The sequence below is a fragment of the Apis cerana genome, linkage group LG11 (genome assembly GCF_029169275.1).
Source record: "Apis cerana isolate GH-2021 linkage group LG11, AcerK_1.0, whole genome shotgun sequence".
NCBI lineage: Eukaryota > Metazoa > Arthropoda > Insecta > Hymenoptera > Apidae > Apis > Apis cerana.
In genome coordinates this window covers 12881953-12899940 of record NC_083862.1, presented here as the reverse complement: position 1 = coordinate 12899940, position 17988 = coordinate 12881953, and the positions used below count along the sequence as shown (strand labels likewise).

General features: G+C 45.6%; 1 protein-coding gene across 4 annotated transcripts in view; it reads left to right on the top strand.

The window, feature by feature from the left end:
• LOC107995163 (neurogenic locus protein delta) overlaps window positions 1–17988 on the top strand; it is a 39331-nt gene that overhangs the window by 5947 nt on the left and 15396 nt on the right. For 2 of the 4 annotated variants that reach the window (XM_017052512.3, XM_062081987.1), the window contains exons 3-4: window positions 10512–10575; window positions 17694–17945. In XM_017052512.3, coding sequence (XP_016908001.2) covers window positions 10512–10575; window positions 17694–17945 — 316 coding nt within the window. Of the gene's footprint in view, window positions 1–27; window positions 5498–10511; window positions 10576–17693; window positions 17946–17988 lie in introns of those variants that run through there. The other 2 variants (XM_062081989.1, XM_062081990.1) reach the window with 2 other exon arrangements.

Below are 17988 nucleotides of genomic sequence, written 5' to 3'. Positions count from 1 at the left end.
TCATAAATTTCTTGCGTCGATGAGGTTATTCTTGATTGTAATACACTTTAATGATTGCAAGTATGAAACATCGTTAAACAATTTCCAACTGTTTCTATTAAAAATATTATCTTCATGTCTGACAGAATTATACGATACATAAATAGAGATAAATAAAACATCGTCGATGTTTTATGCTTCTTTTTTTCCATACTTTTTCTGCTACAAGGATTAACATATCGCGTGCATAGAACGCGAAAAATCATTGGTAACATAAACGGAACTGAAAACGACACGTAATAAATCGTGGAAAAAATCGATCTATTATGAATGCCATCGTATGCAATCGTGTTTTTCTCACGCGCATTTGCGAAACGTTTATTAGATAAACGTTTTCCGCTTGCTACAAAGGTTTCATTTCCAACAACAACAATCTTCCTCGACGATCGTGGTTCATTTTTTCGCTAGACTTGCTATCGTGCTACCTAGAAAAAGGAAGGAGATGATTGTAGAGCGTTTTGTTGGTGATCAGAGCGTGTTGTAGATACAGTTAGTCGATTTTCTGTTGTGTATGTATACATAATGTCTCTTCTTAGATCTCTGACGGGAGGAAGTGACACCGGTTGACGAACGCGGTTCCCAACTTTGATCCTTGTCTTGAATAATGAACGCGCGCGGAAGATTAAGACCCTTTCGTTGGCTTAACCATGAGGGAGACATGTGCGCGCTCACCGGGTAGTAAAAATTGCTCGTTGTATCAGATTCAATCTTTGCCCCTTATCTTTCCACATTCCCGGTAAATTAATTCTGGCGCGAGCTAAATTATAGTCGGATCAACTGATATTTTCATATTTTACAAAGTCGCTTGAAAACGATATGATTTTAATTTTTCAAATGAAAAATTACCAAAAGTGATCTTTCGAGAGTTTTATTTTTATTTGTTTTTTTTTTTGTATCACTTTGTACAACAAAAAAAGTAATGCAACTCTTTGAATTGAACAGAGTTGCAGAGAACTGTTAGCTTCTTATCTTTGCTCGCTTTCTGCTGGTACGACACCCAACAATACAACCATTTGAAAGGGTTGTAAAAGGTTTCTTTAGTGATATTTTCTCCCGTTTCCGTTAGGATCGATAAGGAAAAATTGAAAAGCAAATTGGCTGATTAGCTGTCGCTTCGCTTTGCTCGTATTTTTGAAACCAGACCACTTTCCATTGTTGGAAACACGAAATAAAATTGCGTAAAATCTCACGAATACATCGCACCTGCCCATCGCACGTATAGCCGATCGCCTCGAGTAATTAACCTCGTGGCGAAAAGAAAGAAAAAAAGAAAAAAGGAACGAAGGAGAAGAAAAAGAAGAATTCGCGAGGAAGGGAAAAATTACAGAGCCCCCCTTCGTCTTCTTCCTACTTTCTCGCGGTCGCGACGAAAGAAAGGCAGGTCGATCGCATTAAAAACGAACGTTTCGTTGGGCACGATGCGCGCGTGCACGCACAGCCGCGCGCAACAGTGCGACGAGGATGACCAAACTAATGGCAGATGGTGCGAGAACCGGCGGAGTGAGCAAGACGAACGATGGCACTTGTCTCTCCCTCCTGCTGTTACTGTTATTACTTGCTTGTTGTTGTTTCGATAATTCTTGACATTGGCGGGAACAGTATAATTTTTCCAAATAATTTAGAAGCGTTATAGATTAATTTTTATACAGATGAACGTTTGTTAATTGTTAATCGAAGCGTCACGTAGCGTAGAGGTTAGAATGTTTCGAATAAAAATTCATCTAAAAAGAAAAAAAAGAAATAGAGATAGTTGGTATCAGTTTTAATATTTATTTCGATTATATTTCAACAATAGTGTCATAGAGGAACTGGAATACCATCAAGTTCAAATATCCTGGTTATATAAAGCGACACATTCTCAAGATGGCTCGTATACGTCCGCTCGTTAACGCGTGCCATCGAGTACCATATCTACGCCAATGTTTGCCCACCATCTCTGGTGTACGTCAGTTCTCGTTGCTGTTCGCGTATAGTACTTCTGCCTATGAGACGCACTGCAGGGCCACTGGCAGATGGCTAGGCCTTTTGTGCTTCTACACTTCCCTCGTAATCTCTCTCTGCCTCTCTCTCGCTCCTTCTATTCCCCGTCCTTGTTGTCTTCGAAGCTCTCTCGCGGGCAGAGTTAAATTTACTAACCCATATGGCGCCCCTCGCGCCACCTCTGCGCCAGTTCTCTCGTCTCACTTCAAAAATCCGTCCTGCTCGTTCTTTTCCCTCGTCGTGTTTTAGAGCCGCGTTTCTCCATTGTTTTTCATTTTTCTTTTCTTCTTCTTCTTCTTCTCCTTCAACAGCGTGTTATTTATTTATCTTTTCTCCTCTTCTCCCGCTGATTTTTTCTCGTCGAAATTTTTCTACCGCATCGTTTAACCTGCTGCCCTCTGTCTCGATTCTCTCCCCCGACTCTTCACTACCGTATTATCGGCCGATATTACAAGCTATATCGGGCAGCAAAAGGCTGCCGGTTCGAAGACAGAAACTCTTCTCGAGGAGGAAAAAAAAAAAAAGAAAAAAAAAAGAATTGACGTTCTTGGAAGAAAGAAGGCTGGCCGGAATCCTGCGTGTGGAAACAACCTTTGGATCGGCACGGTAGTCTGTCTTCTTATACCAGCGGCGGGCGACGTCAGGGAAAAGGAATAGGCGGCGTCGTAACGTGTAATCGCTATTTGGAGTGTCGGATTTATTTTCGTTGCGCCAGTGCGTGAGAATGGGTTTTCATTCAGCAAAAAAAAAAAACAAGAGAGAAATTCTCGTGCAACTCGACAATAATCGTGAATCCTCGAATATTCTAATGAACAAAATCTGATCATCTGACGATAAAAAAAAGCAAAATACTCCCGTGTGATATGGAAGATAATTTTTATTCGAAAGTATTTAACACCGTATCCCTAACTAGGAGGAAATCCTTCGAAGTCTGAACGCACGGACGGATCGACGTGCCGGAAATGCGCTAATTACAGCCACTGCCGGGAGTCGCGGTGCGTAGACGCAAAAGCAACAATGTATCATTAATAACAGTTAGCGGAATGGCTCGGATAGATGAGCTTCTTTCGCTCGATGCGTGAAAAGACGACGAAAAGATGACGGGTTGAAATAAATAAATACATCCCGTCTCCCCTTCGTGGTTTTCTACGCTGGATTCTTCATTCCTGGATTCCTTTCTTAATTACCATGTGTCGGTCGATCCGTGAGATAAGAGAAAAAAAAATGATGGAGGAATCGTCGTGTTACCAAAAGTTAGTCAGAAAAATAGTGAAGAAGAGGTTGGTTGCGCAAGCGTGTTCTGGAATACGCATGTCTGCCGTTAATTAAAAGACAGAAACGTTCCCCCCAGCTTGATACACGTAATCGTAACCTTCGTCTGGTTGCATCAAGATCGAGAGCCGCACTCTTCCCGTCTCTTTCTCTCTCTTCGTCGTTCTTGGGTTAATTGCTTTACGTTACACCGTGTTGCGAGACTTATTAAAACAGCACGATTCGCGACAGTGCCGCTATTGTGCAGAATCGTCGAGGAATTCACTTGATTCCGTCGAGTTCTCTATGAACTCGATCTTTTATTATTACCATATCTCCCTCTATTTTAATATATTTTTCTCCATTATTTTTCTCTTGGTTAATTATTTTTTTTTTTTTTTAATTTCTTGCTCCTCTTTTATTACCTTTTCATCGATGAGATCAATTCATTCCCTCGCGAATTCTTATCGATAATTTCTCGCCATCGCAGGTAACGTAATTCCTTATTGTCACCCGAAAACGGTTGCACAAAGATGATCGGGTCGGTTCAAAGAATCATTAAAAAAATTCCTTTCTTTTCCTTATATCTTTGCTGTGTGTCCGCGGTCCTCAAAGCACAAGCGGAGCCGCGCGTATCGTACATACTCGAGGATCGTGGGTACCAACCCGAGAAGGACGTCGAGCACAGAGAAAAAGAGAGAAAAGGACAAATGAAAGGCTCGCGCCGCGCGACCAACAGAGACGGCTAAGGATAGAGAGGAGCATAAAGGTGGCATACACACATACAGGCGCTCACGTATATGTACATGATACGTATATTTATATATATATATATATATATATATATATATACGTAACCAACCGCGTAGAGAAGGTGGGGAAATGACGAAGAGAAGGTGGGACCGAAAGAGACGGAGAATCGTGGTCCCACGGCCGAAAAGGCTGCGTGATTCGCGTCCCAGACGAAGGAACAAGCGGAGAAGGGCGTCGGATGAATGGCTGACTCGGGTATACGCCGATACGCGGCTTCCACGACGTGAAACGTTTAGCATAAATTACGTCTTAGAGACGGGGAGAGGACTCGAACGCCGGCTGACCGGTACTCTACCCGACTCAGCTCCACGATGCTCGGAATACCATGAGTTTTTTATAACCGAGATATATACCGGGGGGATTCGGTGAAAGTTTTGCAATTGTGGATGTCGGTGATCTTTCGAGGCAAATGGAAAAGTGTCGCTTCGTTTTTCTTCGTCAATAAAGGGTATTAATAGAGAATCGTGAAAGAATATTAATTAATTCTGATATGTTATAAATAGTAATATTAAAGAGTATAATATTTTTAGAGAAGAAAATATATGTTAATCATTTTATTAAATTGATGTAAATTCAGTAATAATATTTGCCAAGTTTAGTGTTTTTTTTGCGATATGACGTAAGATGCTAGTATAATGAAGTTTGACGCGAACAGATGAAACGAAGAAACTTCACGATGCAGAACTTATTGCTAGTAAGATTTTAGACTGTAGAGTATCTTTAGAATACTCTACCGCGTTTGACCTCTTTTCTACTTCGTTGCTTCCTTCCTTTCTCTCATTCGCATGATGCACGGGCAATAAAATCGTTTCATATTTTCAAATCGATATATCGACGCGTCACACGTCAAATCGAGAGAATCGAATGGCGGAAAAGTAGTGTTGCAGGTGGCGCCTCAGGGACGGCCATTGTGTTCGCGATCGTGGGAAAGTCGGCCGCTAATTAACCGTCAAAATCTAATTAGCAGAATAACTAATTAGAGCGTTACGCTGGCTAACGATTACAAACGTGCTCGAACTTATCTACAAATAGCTACTAAGAGGCGGAGCACGATTATTCGAAGCGTGTCGTGGATGATGAAGAAGAGAAGTTCGCTATTTACCTCGTCTTTTACTTCTCTTCCCTCTTCGTCTTTCTCGCAGCATCAGTGATTTCTTTCAGAACGATGCTGGAAGAGCTAAACGAAAGAAACGAAGAAGAGTGTTCTCCGTAATAATAGTAGAATGGCTTTCTGTCCGGAGGCCATGTTTTTTTTACTAGTCGTGCGCGCCACTAATGCCGGGAAGAAAGAGAGAGTACGTATATGGGCCACGAGCGTTTCTAACCTCACTCTAGGCACAACTCGAACAGAGATACAACATAAACGGGAGTGTACTGCCCCACCCTGAAGGCGCGACACGTGGTCATCGAACAGGTATACCATCAGCTGATAGACCTGCTGTCAAAGCTTATTAACATGTCCCATGAAACGCGCGAACTGTTCACGTGGAATCGTTCTGTTTCGGCTTGCTTTTCTGGCTCGCTTCACTTTTTGTTGATACATTAATTAAATCCTTTTTTTTTCTATGCTAAGATCGCACGATCTTCGTTAAACTTGTGATGTGTCACTGTTTTTTTTTTTCCTTTTTTCATTTTGTTTTTATTAGATGTTTTTTTATCATCATGATCTCTAGTTCCTTCTGTTACGTTTCGTTTCACTGTGATCGTGAAAGAAAAAAAAATGTGTTTATAGATTGAACGTTTTTGCGATTGCACTTGAGCTTTTTGTTTTCTTTTTATCTTTTTTTTTTTCTCTCTCTCTTCGATCGCGTTCGGACATTTATTTTTCTATCGCTGTATATGAGGATAGATTGTATCACGGTCTCTCGGTTCTAGCACGTTTCACTTTTTGCGCTTCTGAATGTTTTTCCCCTTCTCTCTATCTCTCTCTCTCTCTCTTTCTGTCTCACAATGGTTTCATTTCATCCACCAGATACACAGAGTAATTTCGACGCGACACCAGTGGGGAGATCGAATTGATGTTTGTGTTTTGGTGCAATAAATCTACGATGCGGTTCCATTGACCAGTCCTATCGGTCGTAGGAAATTCCGTTGAATAATTGAATAGATTACGAGGGAAATAGAAATCTCGAGGAACGGGTAATATCGCAGCGATGGCTCAGTGAAATATCCATTAATAGAAGAACGCTCGTGCGAGTTAAAGAGGGACTGTGAAAGCGTGACTTTTGTTCGCATTACTCGAAACGAGGAAAGGAACGAATAAAATTATTCGGTTGGTGTAATAATTCTATGTAACGAGTCGTGATTAAATGCTACTTCGACACGGTTTTTTAATGGTGGGAGGGGAAGGGAGGGCGATGTATTTTCGTTCGTCGATAAAAAGGAACTCGCGGAAATTGTTTCATGCTTTTGTTGATCGGAGAAAACGTTGCGTAATGCATTTAAAAAAGTTCGCAGCACGTCCCGGTGGGTGTGTCAATGTACTTTTCATAGGTCGTGAGCGCTTGGGGATAGCCTAAAGGCGAGGAGTCGACGCAGTGTCGTCGCTCGTTATCCTCGGTTTCCTCTTCCTCCTTTCGACGAAGAATGGAGGCCACGAAAATTTCTCCATGCGGAAATGCCACGCTTCTCGAGCGCGAGACCACACGCTCGTCTACGCGCTCGAGACATTAAAGCGTGAATGGTTAAAAATAGAATCGCTAGGACGAGCAGAGCCGGCTTTCCGCAACGGCTCGTCCCGTGTTTCTTTCCTCGCTCATCCCTTTTTATAACCTCTCTTATTTAATCGATGCTCCGTCGATTAACCTTTCAACAGGCAAATTCGAGCGGACGCATCCTTTGAAAAATATACTTTTTCTTTCTTCAAACAACAAAAATCCCTAGAATCGAAAAATATAATTCGGTTAATGGGCGAAATTATTCCAAGAATATATATCGTCTCGCTTCTCTACCATTTGCGTATTATTAATTTCCTTTAATGGTGAAAAAGGAAAGGGATCGAAAAATACAAGTTGACATAAAGATATCACGCGCGGAAAGGATAGCCGCGCGTTTTCCCAGGATACGACGAAAAGTCATAGCCGACTTCCGGCTCCTTTTTCCACGATGAATCACGCTCTACCAGCGGCAACAGCCTCGATACCGAATCACTAGTCGCGTCTACATACTTACGTGCAACTATATACACGGCTACCTGTTTCTTCTTTCTCGTTCGCCGCGACCGTTTTCCGCGATGATTAATATATGTGCATATACATACGGCGCGACGAGATTGCAGTGCTTGCGCACACTGCGTGGCGAAACTGAACGCGTACGGAAGGAGGACAGATGACCAAACGAGAGGAACGTTAGACGAGGTTGTTCCATCGGAACGAAGAAATAGAGAAAGAAACAGGGGTAGAAGAAGTGGCTAGATGTAGTCTCGATAGTGCGAAACGAGGTAAGAGAGACTATTTTTCGAGGGAATCGAACGGAGAAAGACGGATTGCAGAGTAGAAAGAAAGGAGTTGACGCGCTGGTAGACTGGTCGGAGCGAGAAAGAAGGAGGCGAAAGAGGAGCACGAGGCCGAGAAGGAACGATGAGCGACCAGGAGAGCCGCGTGGTGCGGAGAGAGAGGCGAGAGAAGGTGGAGGTATGCTGCGCAGCCGTGGGAACCGACTGCCGCGAGTGAGCGAGCCTCTCTCTTTCTTTCTTTATCTTTGACCGGTTTCTTCGCGTTCTCGCTCCTTCTCGATCGCCTCGTCCATTCTATCCTCGTTTCTCTGTCTGTCAAACACGGAACGAGCAGAGGTTGTTTCGCTTCCTTTTCATCATTCAGGTTCTTCTTGTGTACGTATATGTATATATGTATATCTATACTGTGGTATGCTTTTGCAGTACCTCTTTTCTTCCCTTTTCCTTTTCTCACTCTTAACGTTACCTTACGGTGCGCTTTTTACATTCCCATCTTCTTCCTTCCTTTCCCTTCCTCGTTTTTTTTTTTAGACAGAATATATATTATATATATATTATATATATATACATGCGTATGTACGTGTATGACGCGAGTATACGTATATTGGAAATACACCTTTCTCTCTCCTTTTCATTCAAACCTTGGATCTATCTTTTTCTTTCCTCGTCTCTCCTTTGCTCATCTTTATATCGTCCTCTCCTCTCGTTTCACCGTGGCAAAACTGCTAACCGGCCACCGAACACACCCAACACATTGTTCTTAGGATGCCTACGCGGGGCTTTTTCAGCTTTTTGTCGGCTTAATTCCGATCCCCGTAATAAATTAGCGGCCGATCACGGTGGCATTTGTCTCCTCGACAATTTATTTCCTTCTCCCCTTGGGTCGAGGCCCCCTCTCCGTCCTTCGCCTTCGAGGTCCGTTCCATCGTTCCCTTCTTTCTGGCCTTCGTTGTGCCTCGCTTTCGTCCTTGCCGCGAGAGAAAAGGGCGGTCTTGCCTCTTCTTCCTTTAACCTCTTCCCTCTTCTTTCGGCCGTCTACACTTTCCGCTTCATCCTCCCGCCGTTTTTTCCCCTCCTGTTTTATCCACGTCGTTTCTTTTCCTTTTTTTTTTCTTATTATCGTTCTATCTCCGTGAACGAATGAAGGTTCCCTTTAGAAGGTTCAGAGGACCAAGGTATACCGCGGAATTCACGCTGGAACTTTCTAACGTGTACACGCATGTGACATACCTGCGACCCTCTTTCTACCTTTTCGTTCTTTTCCTGGTGACAAATTGCCCCGTGATTCCAAGGAATATATATCGAGCAAAGAAATCGCCGCGGTCTTTTTACATCTCTCTCTACGTAACTCGAAAAACAGAATGATAATAACAGCGAGAGTTCAAGTTTCGAAAGAATTGCACGATGGAACCGTCGACCTACCAGTGTATAACGTATGCGATTATCAACATGTTGTGGACATTTATATTTCACCGTACCGGCAACAGGCATGCGCACGAGTCGCCCGTTCGTCACGTGGTTACATAGGGATAAATAACCAGACGAAATCTCTAGATTTAACCCTAGCGTAAAAATGAGAGGCAGAGCGAGAGAGACACGCGATCTATCACGTGAATAGCCGGCAGGTCACCGCGTATCTCCGAATAATGAAATTGTTCCCAGTGTTTTCGCGGCACGTCCGCGTTGTCGGCTCGTTTACGCGAACAGGAACGATGATGACAGAGAGGCCGGATATAAACATTTATTATTCACGATGCGGCAACGACTAACGAGGTCGTGTGTAATACCAGCCGCTTCTCGGCCGTCTCTCTTCCTCTCCCGTCTCTCCCACCGCATCTTTCTCCGTCTCTTGGCCTGTCTCTGCACCGTGTCAGGTACACACGCGGTGCGCGATACGGAGCGCGTGTGAGTGTGTGCGCGTGCGTGTGACGTTAATAATTAAACGTCGCATTATCACCGCGCGCACACGTAGCGAGCCCCGCGTGTACGGCACGTACTTATTACACAATAATGTGCCGCCGTCCACGATGCGTGTGTCGCGGCGGCGTGGGCCGCGCACGCTCGTCCGTAGGGAGGAGAGGTATCGTTGCTGGATTTATGGTCGTGCGAGCGATTCGACGCCCACACCCCAGCCTTTCGCGCCTGGATTTCCATCTCAGACGTGTGAAATCGTTTTCATCCGAGCTCACTTTGTTCCGCTCCCTCGCGTGGGACGAGGAATAATTACTCGAGATTGATCGAAATTCGTTGATTAATTAATTTTTTTCCGCGTCGCATTATTTAAAACTCCCGATATAAACATTCGACTCGCGCAGGAATTAATAGATCGCCAGAGACGTAATTTCTGTTACACAATCGCGTGTGATCATTTCTTACGAATATATAACAGGTTTCCCGATGACAGCGTTCCATTAAAGGCACAGCTCCCCCCCTCTCTCTCTCTCGTCCATCGATTATTATTTATTTTTCGCGTCCAATTAACCATCTAACCTATCTAAAGCTTCCTCCTCGCGGTAGTTGAACTTCTTAGAGACACGCTCTCTATCTGTCCGTGACGTCGACTCGAGGCCGCCCCTGCCACCATTTTAGACACGCTTCGCCAAAGGACATGCACCCCTCTAATGCGTGGCAGGTGCGCACGTGACGCAGCCCGCCGCCTATGGAACGTTTAATTTATTGTTAATTGCGTGACGCAATGGCACGCGCAGCTGCCTCGCTTTTGCGCATCGAAACGGGGACACGTTTCACGAGTTTTATCCTTCCGTGTGCTATCCTTGCCTCTTCTTCTTTCGCCGAAGAAATTTTGTTGTTGTTATCGAAGGAATTGGGAGAAAAGAGAGTCTCCGTAAAAGACATTTGGAGGGTTAATGTAAGAACGAGAGGATATACACAGGGGTGTAGCAGTTAAGATTAGTAAATAGGATTAAGGCGTCTGATCGAAGTTCACCAACCTCCTCTCTCTCTCTGTTCCCAGGGCACATTCTCGCTGATAGTGGAGGCTTATCACGACGCAGACAACACGACACAACACTCGAGCGGTAAGTAACCTTTTCCACCCTTCTCTCTCGTTCTCTCTCTTCCTTTATTAAACCACGCCGAAGAATCCGCCAGTATCTCTTCTCTGCAAGCCTGTCTCTGTAGCGTGTTATAACTGCCGGCACGAGTACGCTCGCACGCGCTTCGAATGGAGAGGGAGGAGAGGAACGAATGGAGGAGGAAGGAGAGAGAGAGAAAAGAAAGGACGATATTTTAAAATTAGTCCTCTCTCCTGTTATACGCTAAATACGAGGAAGATTTGAGAAGGAGAAGAAGGCTCGGGCATGTGCAGTCCAGCTGGATCATCGTATGCCGTGCACGTCCAGCACGAGAACCCGCTTCCGGCCTCTGTGGCACGACACTCACCAGAAACGTAACCTCGTTCCAAACTTCTTCCTCCTCCTCTACACGATCTCTACCGGCGCTCTCCATCCACGATTCTCGATCCGCCACGAGGGACAAGTCGCTTCCTGTTGCTGCTGCCCCCCTCCACCTTCCCCGGACAAATATTGTTGCTTTTTTCTGGATGCTGCGGCTCCCTTTTTTTCTCTCCTTCTCGATCGCTTATGGTCGAATGGAGCGGAGGAGGAGAAGGATACAGGATGGAAGGATTCGATCGTGCTTCGAGAATGATCAAATCTTCAAAGTTGCGACGGACAAAGCGGTCGACGAAGAGCGTGTCATAGCTGCGTATGCATGGAGAGAAGAGGCGGAACGAGGGAAAGAGAAGCGGCCGGAGGCGCTAGTGTTTCCTTCCTGTGTAACCGTACCACCTAGCTTCCAGCAACGCGCCACGGTAACACGAAACCCCGAGGGTATGGACGTATCCTATCCTCCGATATTCCCTTTAAACCCGCTTTCATCGGATCCTCCTTTCGAACAAACGTCGGAGAATCGGGCTCTAACCATTATTGATCCAGAAAGATGTGAAAGAAACTTGCGGGTCGAATTTTAATTATTGGATGGAAAGAATGGTGTTTCGATAGTTGTATAAATTTCGAGTATAGTATAACTATCGAAGAAAATAATCCATAAGAGATCATTCGATACTAATTGCATTTTAATCTCGTGATGATAGTCGCACGGTTACGATATTCTCTCGTTAAATCGGAAAACACGTATTATAAAATAAGCAGGAGTCGAGAAGCAGGGCTGTTTATAGCTTCCGTATCCGGGGAAAGCTCAGACAGATCGGCGAGAGATAATGGCGAATCGAGCGGTCGAACGCGAGCCCCGAAAATAACGAAATTCGCAATTATCATCCTGGCGTGATCCAAGGAGCGTAAGGTTAAGAGTGGTTGGGTGTGCACGTACACAAGTTGCGCGCGCATACATGCAGCGCCACGCATGAGAGCGTTGCACGGCCACGTATAGCTTCCGGTCTCCGGTTCATTCTAATTGCCAGCCAGACGCACACAGGACCTCGGGAAAGAAATTAAGCGGTCTCGCTCCTCTTGCTACGCGCCTCTTTCGATAGCTGAGAATATTTTTAGGGTCAGTAAGACAGGATTGATGGTGTGGTTGTTTGTCGTAATAACACATTGTTGCTGTTTTAATAGTACATCTCCGAGTTCCTGTTCCAATTAATTATCTTTTACACGAAATTTTAACTCCACCGAACTTGTCTGATTTTGCATTCAAATTACAACATCTCGAACTCGTAAATACCCCTTCCCCGAGCCACAAGTCGTTTCCTCGACTTTTTAATTAAATTTCTTCCGGTTCTCCGCCAAGCTTCCTAGTCTCACGAAGGCAGCCACGCTTCAGAAAAACTCTCTTCTCGATCCCCGTCGAAGCGGCTAATTACGAAGGGAATCGAGCTTGGCTTCCTTTGTTTCAAGCTCGGCCCGAGAACGGAATTCCTACCGTTATCCCACAGATGTACCTGCCCGGCGCGCATCCGCGGCTGAAAAGAGACAGGAGGGCAGAGACGGATGGAGGAGAGGAAGAGGGAACGCGGCCGTTAACGTCTCCTCTCTCCCATTAATATAGTACCACGCGCGTTTTGTCCGCCGGTTCCTCCTGCGTTTCGACGTATACTCTCCCCCCACTCTCGAGCCTCTTTATCGCCGAAACGCACACCGCTCATATTGTGCCTCGAATTTCTGTATGCGCACAGTCGTGTATCGGCCGCTCCGCACACAATAATAATGCCCCCCAACAAGCGCTGGTGAAACGAGCCCTTTATTGCTGTTCGCGCTGCTCGGATGCTGCTTCCTTTCTCAGGCCCAGCGCTCGCCTCCTCCGTCTCGCTCCCTCGCTCGCCCGCGCGGTAGCCACCTATCCTTGTCCCTCTTCCACTCCGCGCCACACGATCCGAAGATACACAACACACCGCGCGCGGTTCGCCGCTCGAGAGGACCGCACCTGCGCCACGAATTATCGCTTCGAATTATTTCTGGTTCCGTTTCCAACCGTGGTGGGAGAACGTGGTCAATCCATTAAGGGAAATAACACGTGAAAGTAAACGCGTAAATAATAACGCGTCGTATTTACGAGACTTCTGTTTTATTGTTGTACGACGGAACTATTTTTGTCGAAAACCTTTTAAAGTTTTCTCCAAGAGAGAAGCCCACCGCGCAACGCGATTCTCACTTCCCCTCCTCCGCTTTTCCGTCACTAGGGAGAAAGGAGAGGGGGAAACAGATAGGCCTCGTTTGCGGTAACCGCGGTTCGTTAAACGAAACGAGACGCGGCCGGATTTACGACGGTTGCTGTTCGACTGTTGTGTATATATATATATAAAAGTACAAGAGCAGCTTGAACGGGAATCCGTGGCGAGCGGAGAGGAGGAGAGAACGCTTACGTCACCGCCGATTGTCAACCGCTCTCCGCCGCTTTTCCCTTTTGGGTGAAGGGACACGGGCGTGTGTATGTGCACGCGGCCGCGTGTGCACGGCGTGCGCGTTCCTCACGGCGCACCTGCCATTCCACAGCCGAACGATAATGAGCGAGCCGAGTAATTGGACCGCTGTCGCGCGCATGTTCCCGCCGTGATAACGCCGAGCTCTGACCGTTCCGGGAACCTGGTAATTCGTCGAATCGAACAGGGAAGGGAGATGTGCGTCGAAAAATTAACGTGTAATAATATCTATGGACTCGAATAGTAATAGACGAGCGTTTTTTTTTGTTCGATCATTATGGAAATTTCAATCCAATGCTGCCCGAATTTTGTATATGTATATATATATATATGGTTCGATGTAAGGTTTCAAGAATCGAAGAATTCTGCCGTGTCTTTCATTCATAAATCTCATTCAATTCTCGGCTTCATAGAAGGCGGATGACTTAGAAGTTCCGGGGTGTGTGGTTTAACAGAGGGTGGCCACGTGGTAACCGAAAACCGACCGAACCGTTCACTTACGCAACGTTAGTCTTGGTAGAGCAAAATTTTACGTGAATAAATTAATAAATGGAAGGAAGAAGAAGAAATTAAATTTCACAAGCTCTTTAATAACGGGAAGATCGATTACGATTTTGTCATTCGAGATTCCTCTTTGTCTTTCCGACTGTTTGATTTCCAAATCAAAATAAACCCGCAGATAAATTTCTACATTGTTGAGAAGAATCGACGATTAATATAATCAAAGATACTTAAAACTTGTCAGGTGGTTATCGCGTATAATTTACGATTTATAAACATATTTCGATGGATAAGTTCAAAGATTTATAGCTTGTCGCGATGATGCTCTTAAAAGAAGGTTCGAGTTAAAAATGTACACGATCTTGCCGTGCAACTTGGAAACAACATAACATAACCTCTAACGGGCGAAACCGCAATGAAACCGTACGACGCGAATAGTTAAATCACCGCAATGATGATCACCGTGGCTGCTAGTTCTCAACTTACAACTATTCGATTACGATCGAGCAGCCGCGATTTTACTCTCGTCGAAAACCGCGTCAAAAGGCACGAGTTAATTTCTAGCGATATATATACACATATGTATACATGGGCGACCAATGCGAGACCTCGTCGCCCACGTGACGCGTTGATATCCGGGTTAGGAGAGTTTTTTCCGCGATGGAGGAGCCACGGTAGTTGAGTAATGCATCTGGCTACCTGCCAGGCTCGGGGCTATCCTTCGACGGCCGCTCGTTTCTGAATGAACAATAGAAAATGTCTGGCTACTCGCGGCGCTGCCGCCGCGTCGTTAATGAATACCTTGAATCGGCCTGGCCTCGAGTTCACCGGGCGTTTTACAGGTGCACACGCAGCCGTTCCACGCCTGAGGAACGACTCGGCTGCGTTTCGACCGGAATAACGCCTCGTGGAGGAAGCCGCGTTAAGTCTGGTCATGGGAGAAACTCGATCGACGAGACTCGACTTCGATCGAGTCTCGTAAATCGTTCGAATTTTTTCATTTTCTTCTTTCCCTTCGAAACGAAAATTTTTCTTACGGCGGATCAGGCGATCAGGGATACGTATTCGAAGTAATATTCGTCGGCCCACCGTGTATCCAATTTCCCGTGCGCTGATTCGCGGACAGCAGCGCATGCGCACGAGCATGAATAATTCCGTTTTAATGGAAGCGTGTATGTTTAATGCATGAGCAAAATCCACGCTTACGCGTGGAAAACAATAGGGAATTTCTCCAAGTTAACGAAGCCCAGGAAATCGGTTGTTCCTCGATACGATTTTTTATTGTAAACAGACCGCTTAAGAACCGTTTCTTCCTCGTATCGATGTATTAAAAAAAAGGAATGAAAGAGAGAAAAAGAATAGGGAGAGGAGGCGAGTGGAAACGCATCGAGCCGTGCGAATCGATCCCGAAAAACGAAGGACGAAGGCGAAACGAAGTCGATCGCGCGTACACACGTCCATCTGCGGCGGTGGCGTGCGAACATCGGCGTTTTCAGAACTCGTAACAGCATCACCTGGGAAGATAGGCTTGGTAAACTGCCTCTCCCTCGACTCCCGTTTCGCCGACAGCGAAACGTTACTTCCCTTCTGGGAAGAGGAGAGGAGCCTTGGGTATCCTGTTTAAGTATCGTCGAGCACGCCATCGGCGAATCCTCGCGTTTCGTCCTTTTGTTTCTACTCTTCTTCCTCCTCTTTTTTTCCCTTTCTCTCTCTTCTTTTTCTTCTCCTCGAAGAAGATCAACGTCATCGATCTTTCTTCTATCCCTGTATTACTTTACCATCGGTTCTTTTATTCTTTTATTTTTAATTCTTCCTCCGCGCGCGCGCGCGTGTTTTATTTCTTCGCCACTATTTATCGCTTGTGCTTTTTTTCGGTAGCTTCAAAGGGAAGGAAATCGGTTCGAAGAGGCGGCGGGAGGAATCGCGCTGTACGAGATCCTCTTACGAGCGCGCGACTCGTGTTTCATATCGATCGTTTATCGCTCGAAAATTAAAAATAGAAAGGAAAAGAAAGCCACCTGTCGCTTTTCCACGTAATCCCAATTTCTTCTCGCGACAGACGGCAAAATATTTACAATCGCGAGAAAAAGGACGATGTATCCCCTTTCGATAGATTTCTCCAAGATTTCTTCTTCTTCCAACTTTTCGAATCGTGACTCGAGAGAAATCGACAACTCTCAAAATTGTGCTTCAAAAATAGACCTCTGGCGATCTCTCGCGGGCGAGTTGCCCGAGTGAACCGTTCATTAGAGGCATCTGAGAAGGGAACCACCGAAACCGTAGTAGTAGTAAAAAGGGGGGAAGGAGAAAAAAGGAGCGGAGAACACGGAGGCTGACCACTTAACTCTTCCTTACGCTACCGACCACAATGTATAAACCATACAGCACCGATACCAACGCCACACTCGGCCCATTTGCCATGAGACGCTCGCACGCACACCGGGATAAACTGGTCCGACGGGCTGGTTGGCCTGTGGCCGTGGACCTTGTGCCGTGCATCGTGAGACGCTGCTTTTTCGTCGATAGAGCCCCACCTGATCGAACCTCCTAATCTCCCCTCCCATTACAATAATACGTTTAACAGGAAGTCTCTTTCGTCTCGTTCTTCTTCTCTACTTTGTTTCAAAAACACGTAGCCGAAAAGAATAAGTAATATATATATACGTGTCTTCTTTAAAACGTGGATTTTCAATTGGAAACATTCTTTAGGAAGAAAGAGAGGAGAAGAAGTAAGAAAAATAAATAAGAGCGTCCAGGACGAATCGTGGAGAGGTGGAGATACATTGTAGGGAAAGGAAGAGGGAGGATGTGCGGCGTACAGTTCTCTCTTACGCAGGCGCGGAGCGCGGCGTAGAAAAGGGGTGGGGAGGAAGAAGAAAAGAAGAACGCCTCTTTCCCAGAGAGGCCCGCAACGCGGTGGTATACGCTTACTCTCTTTGTGCCGGATGCGTGCCGCCGGCGGAGTAGCAATAGCGGACGAACGTCCGGTCTGCCCTCCCTCTCCCCCTCTTTCTCTATCCATTCTCTCTCTCTCTTTCTCTCTCGCTCTCGCCGGAGGCCGATGCACTTCGATCGCATCATTGGGCGCAGCACCACGGCCGCCTTCCTCTGTGTTGTGCCCTACTGATGGACATGCTTAATTACTTTTCGCGCCGCACCCCTCCCCTTTCCTTTTTTCTTTTGCATGGGACGGATCGATCGGAATGATCGACCATAACGCTCTTACGTCCTGTCTTCGATTTTAAGAAGAATCTTGGTATATTATTTTCCCAGCGATTAATACGGGAAACCTCGTCTATTTCGTTCGCTCGACAATTATTATTCTCGCTTCGTCGCGTGTACATGTTGGATGGACGTTTGTACGAGAGTACACGAGGGTGGTATTGTTGGGGATGATTCTGGGGGAGACGGTGACATCGCGAACGTGTCGGAGTCAATGGGTGATAAATTGGAATTGATTTCAACCCGGAGGAGTTAATTGTACCCACGTATCAATTGAAGCGAATCTCTCTCTCTCTGTAAATCGAGCGGACCGATTAATTGACCTTTTCAGAATACTCTCTCTCTTTCTATTCATTATTACCTCCTTTCTGTTTACCTGTAATTCGTTAAAAAGATATATCTGTTGCAATTTTTACTCTCTATTAAAAAAAAAAAAAGGGGAAATCTCTCCAATAAATAAATAAAATAATAAAATAAAAGAGAACAGGGAGTGCATCGTGTATTAACGGAGACACAATTTTGCGAATTTTGCAGAGAAAGTGTTGATAACCAGGCTGACTACGCAAAAGTGGTTGGACGTCGGGCCAAATTGGACCGAGGACGAGTACAGGAGCGCCCATTCGAAGATGGTGTACGAGTACAGGGTGACTTGCGTGGCGCATTATTACGGGAAGGGTTGCGAGAACCTGTGCAGGCCGAGGGACGACAACTTCGGTCATTACAGCTGTAGCCCGAGCGGGGAGCGCGTATGCCTCTCTGGATGGAAGGGCGACTACTGCAATACCCGTAAGTCTCCTCTTTTTTCTCTCTTCTTCTCGTTCCAACGACT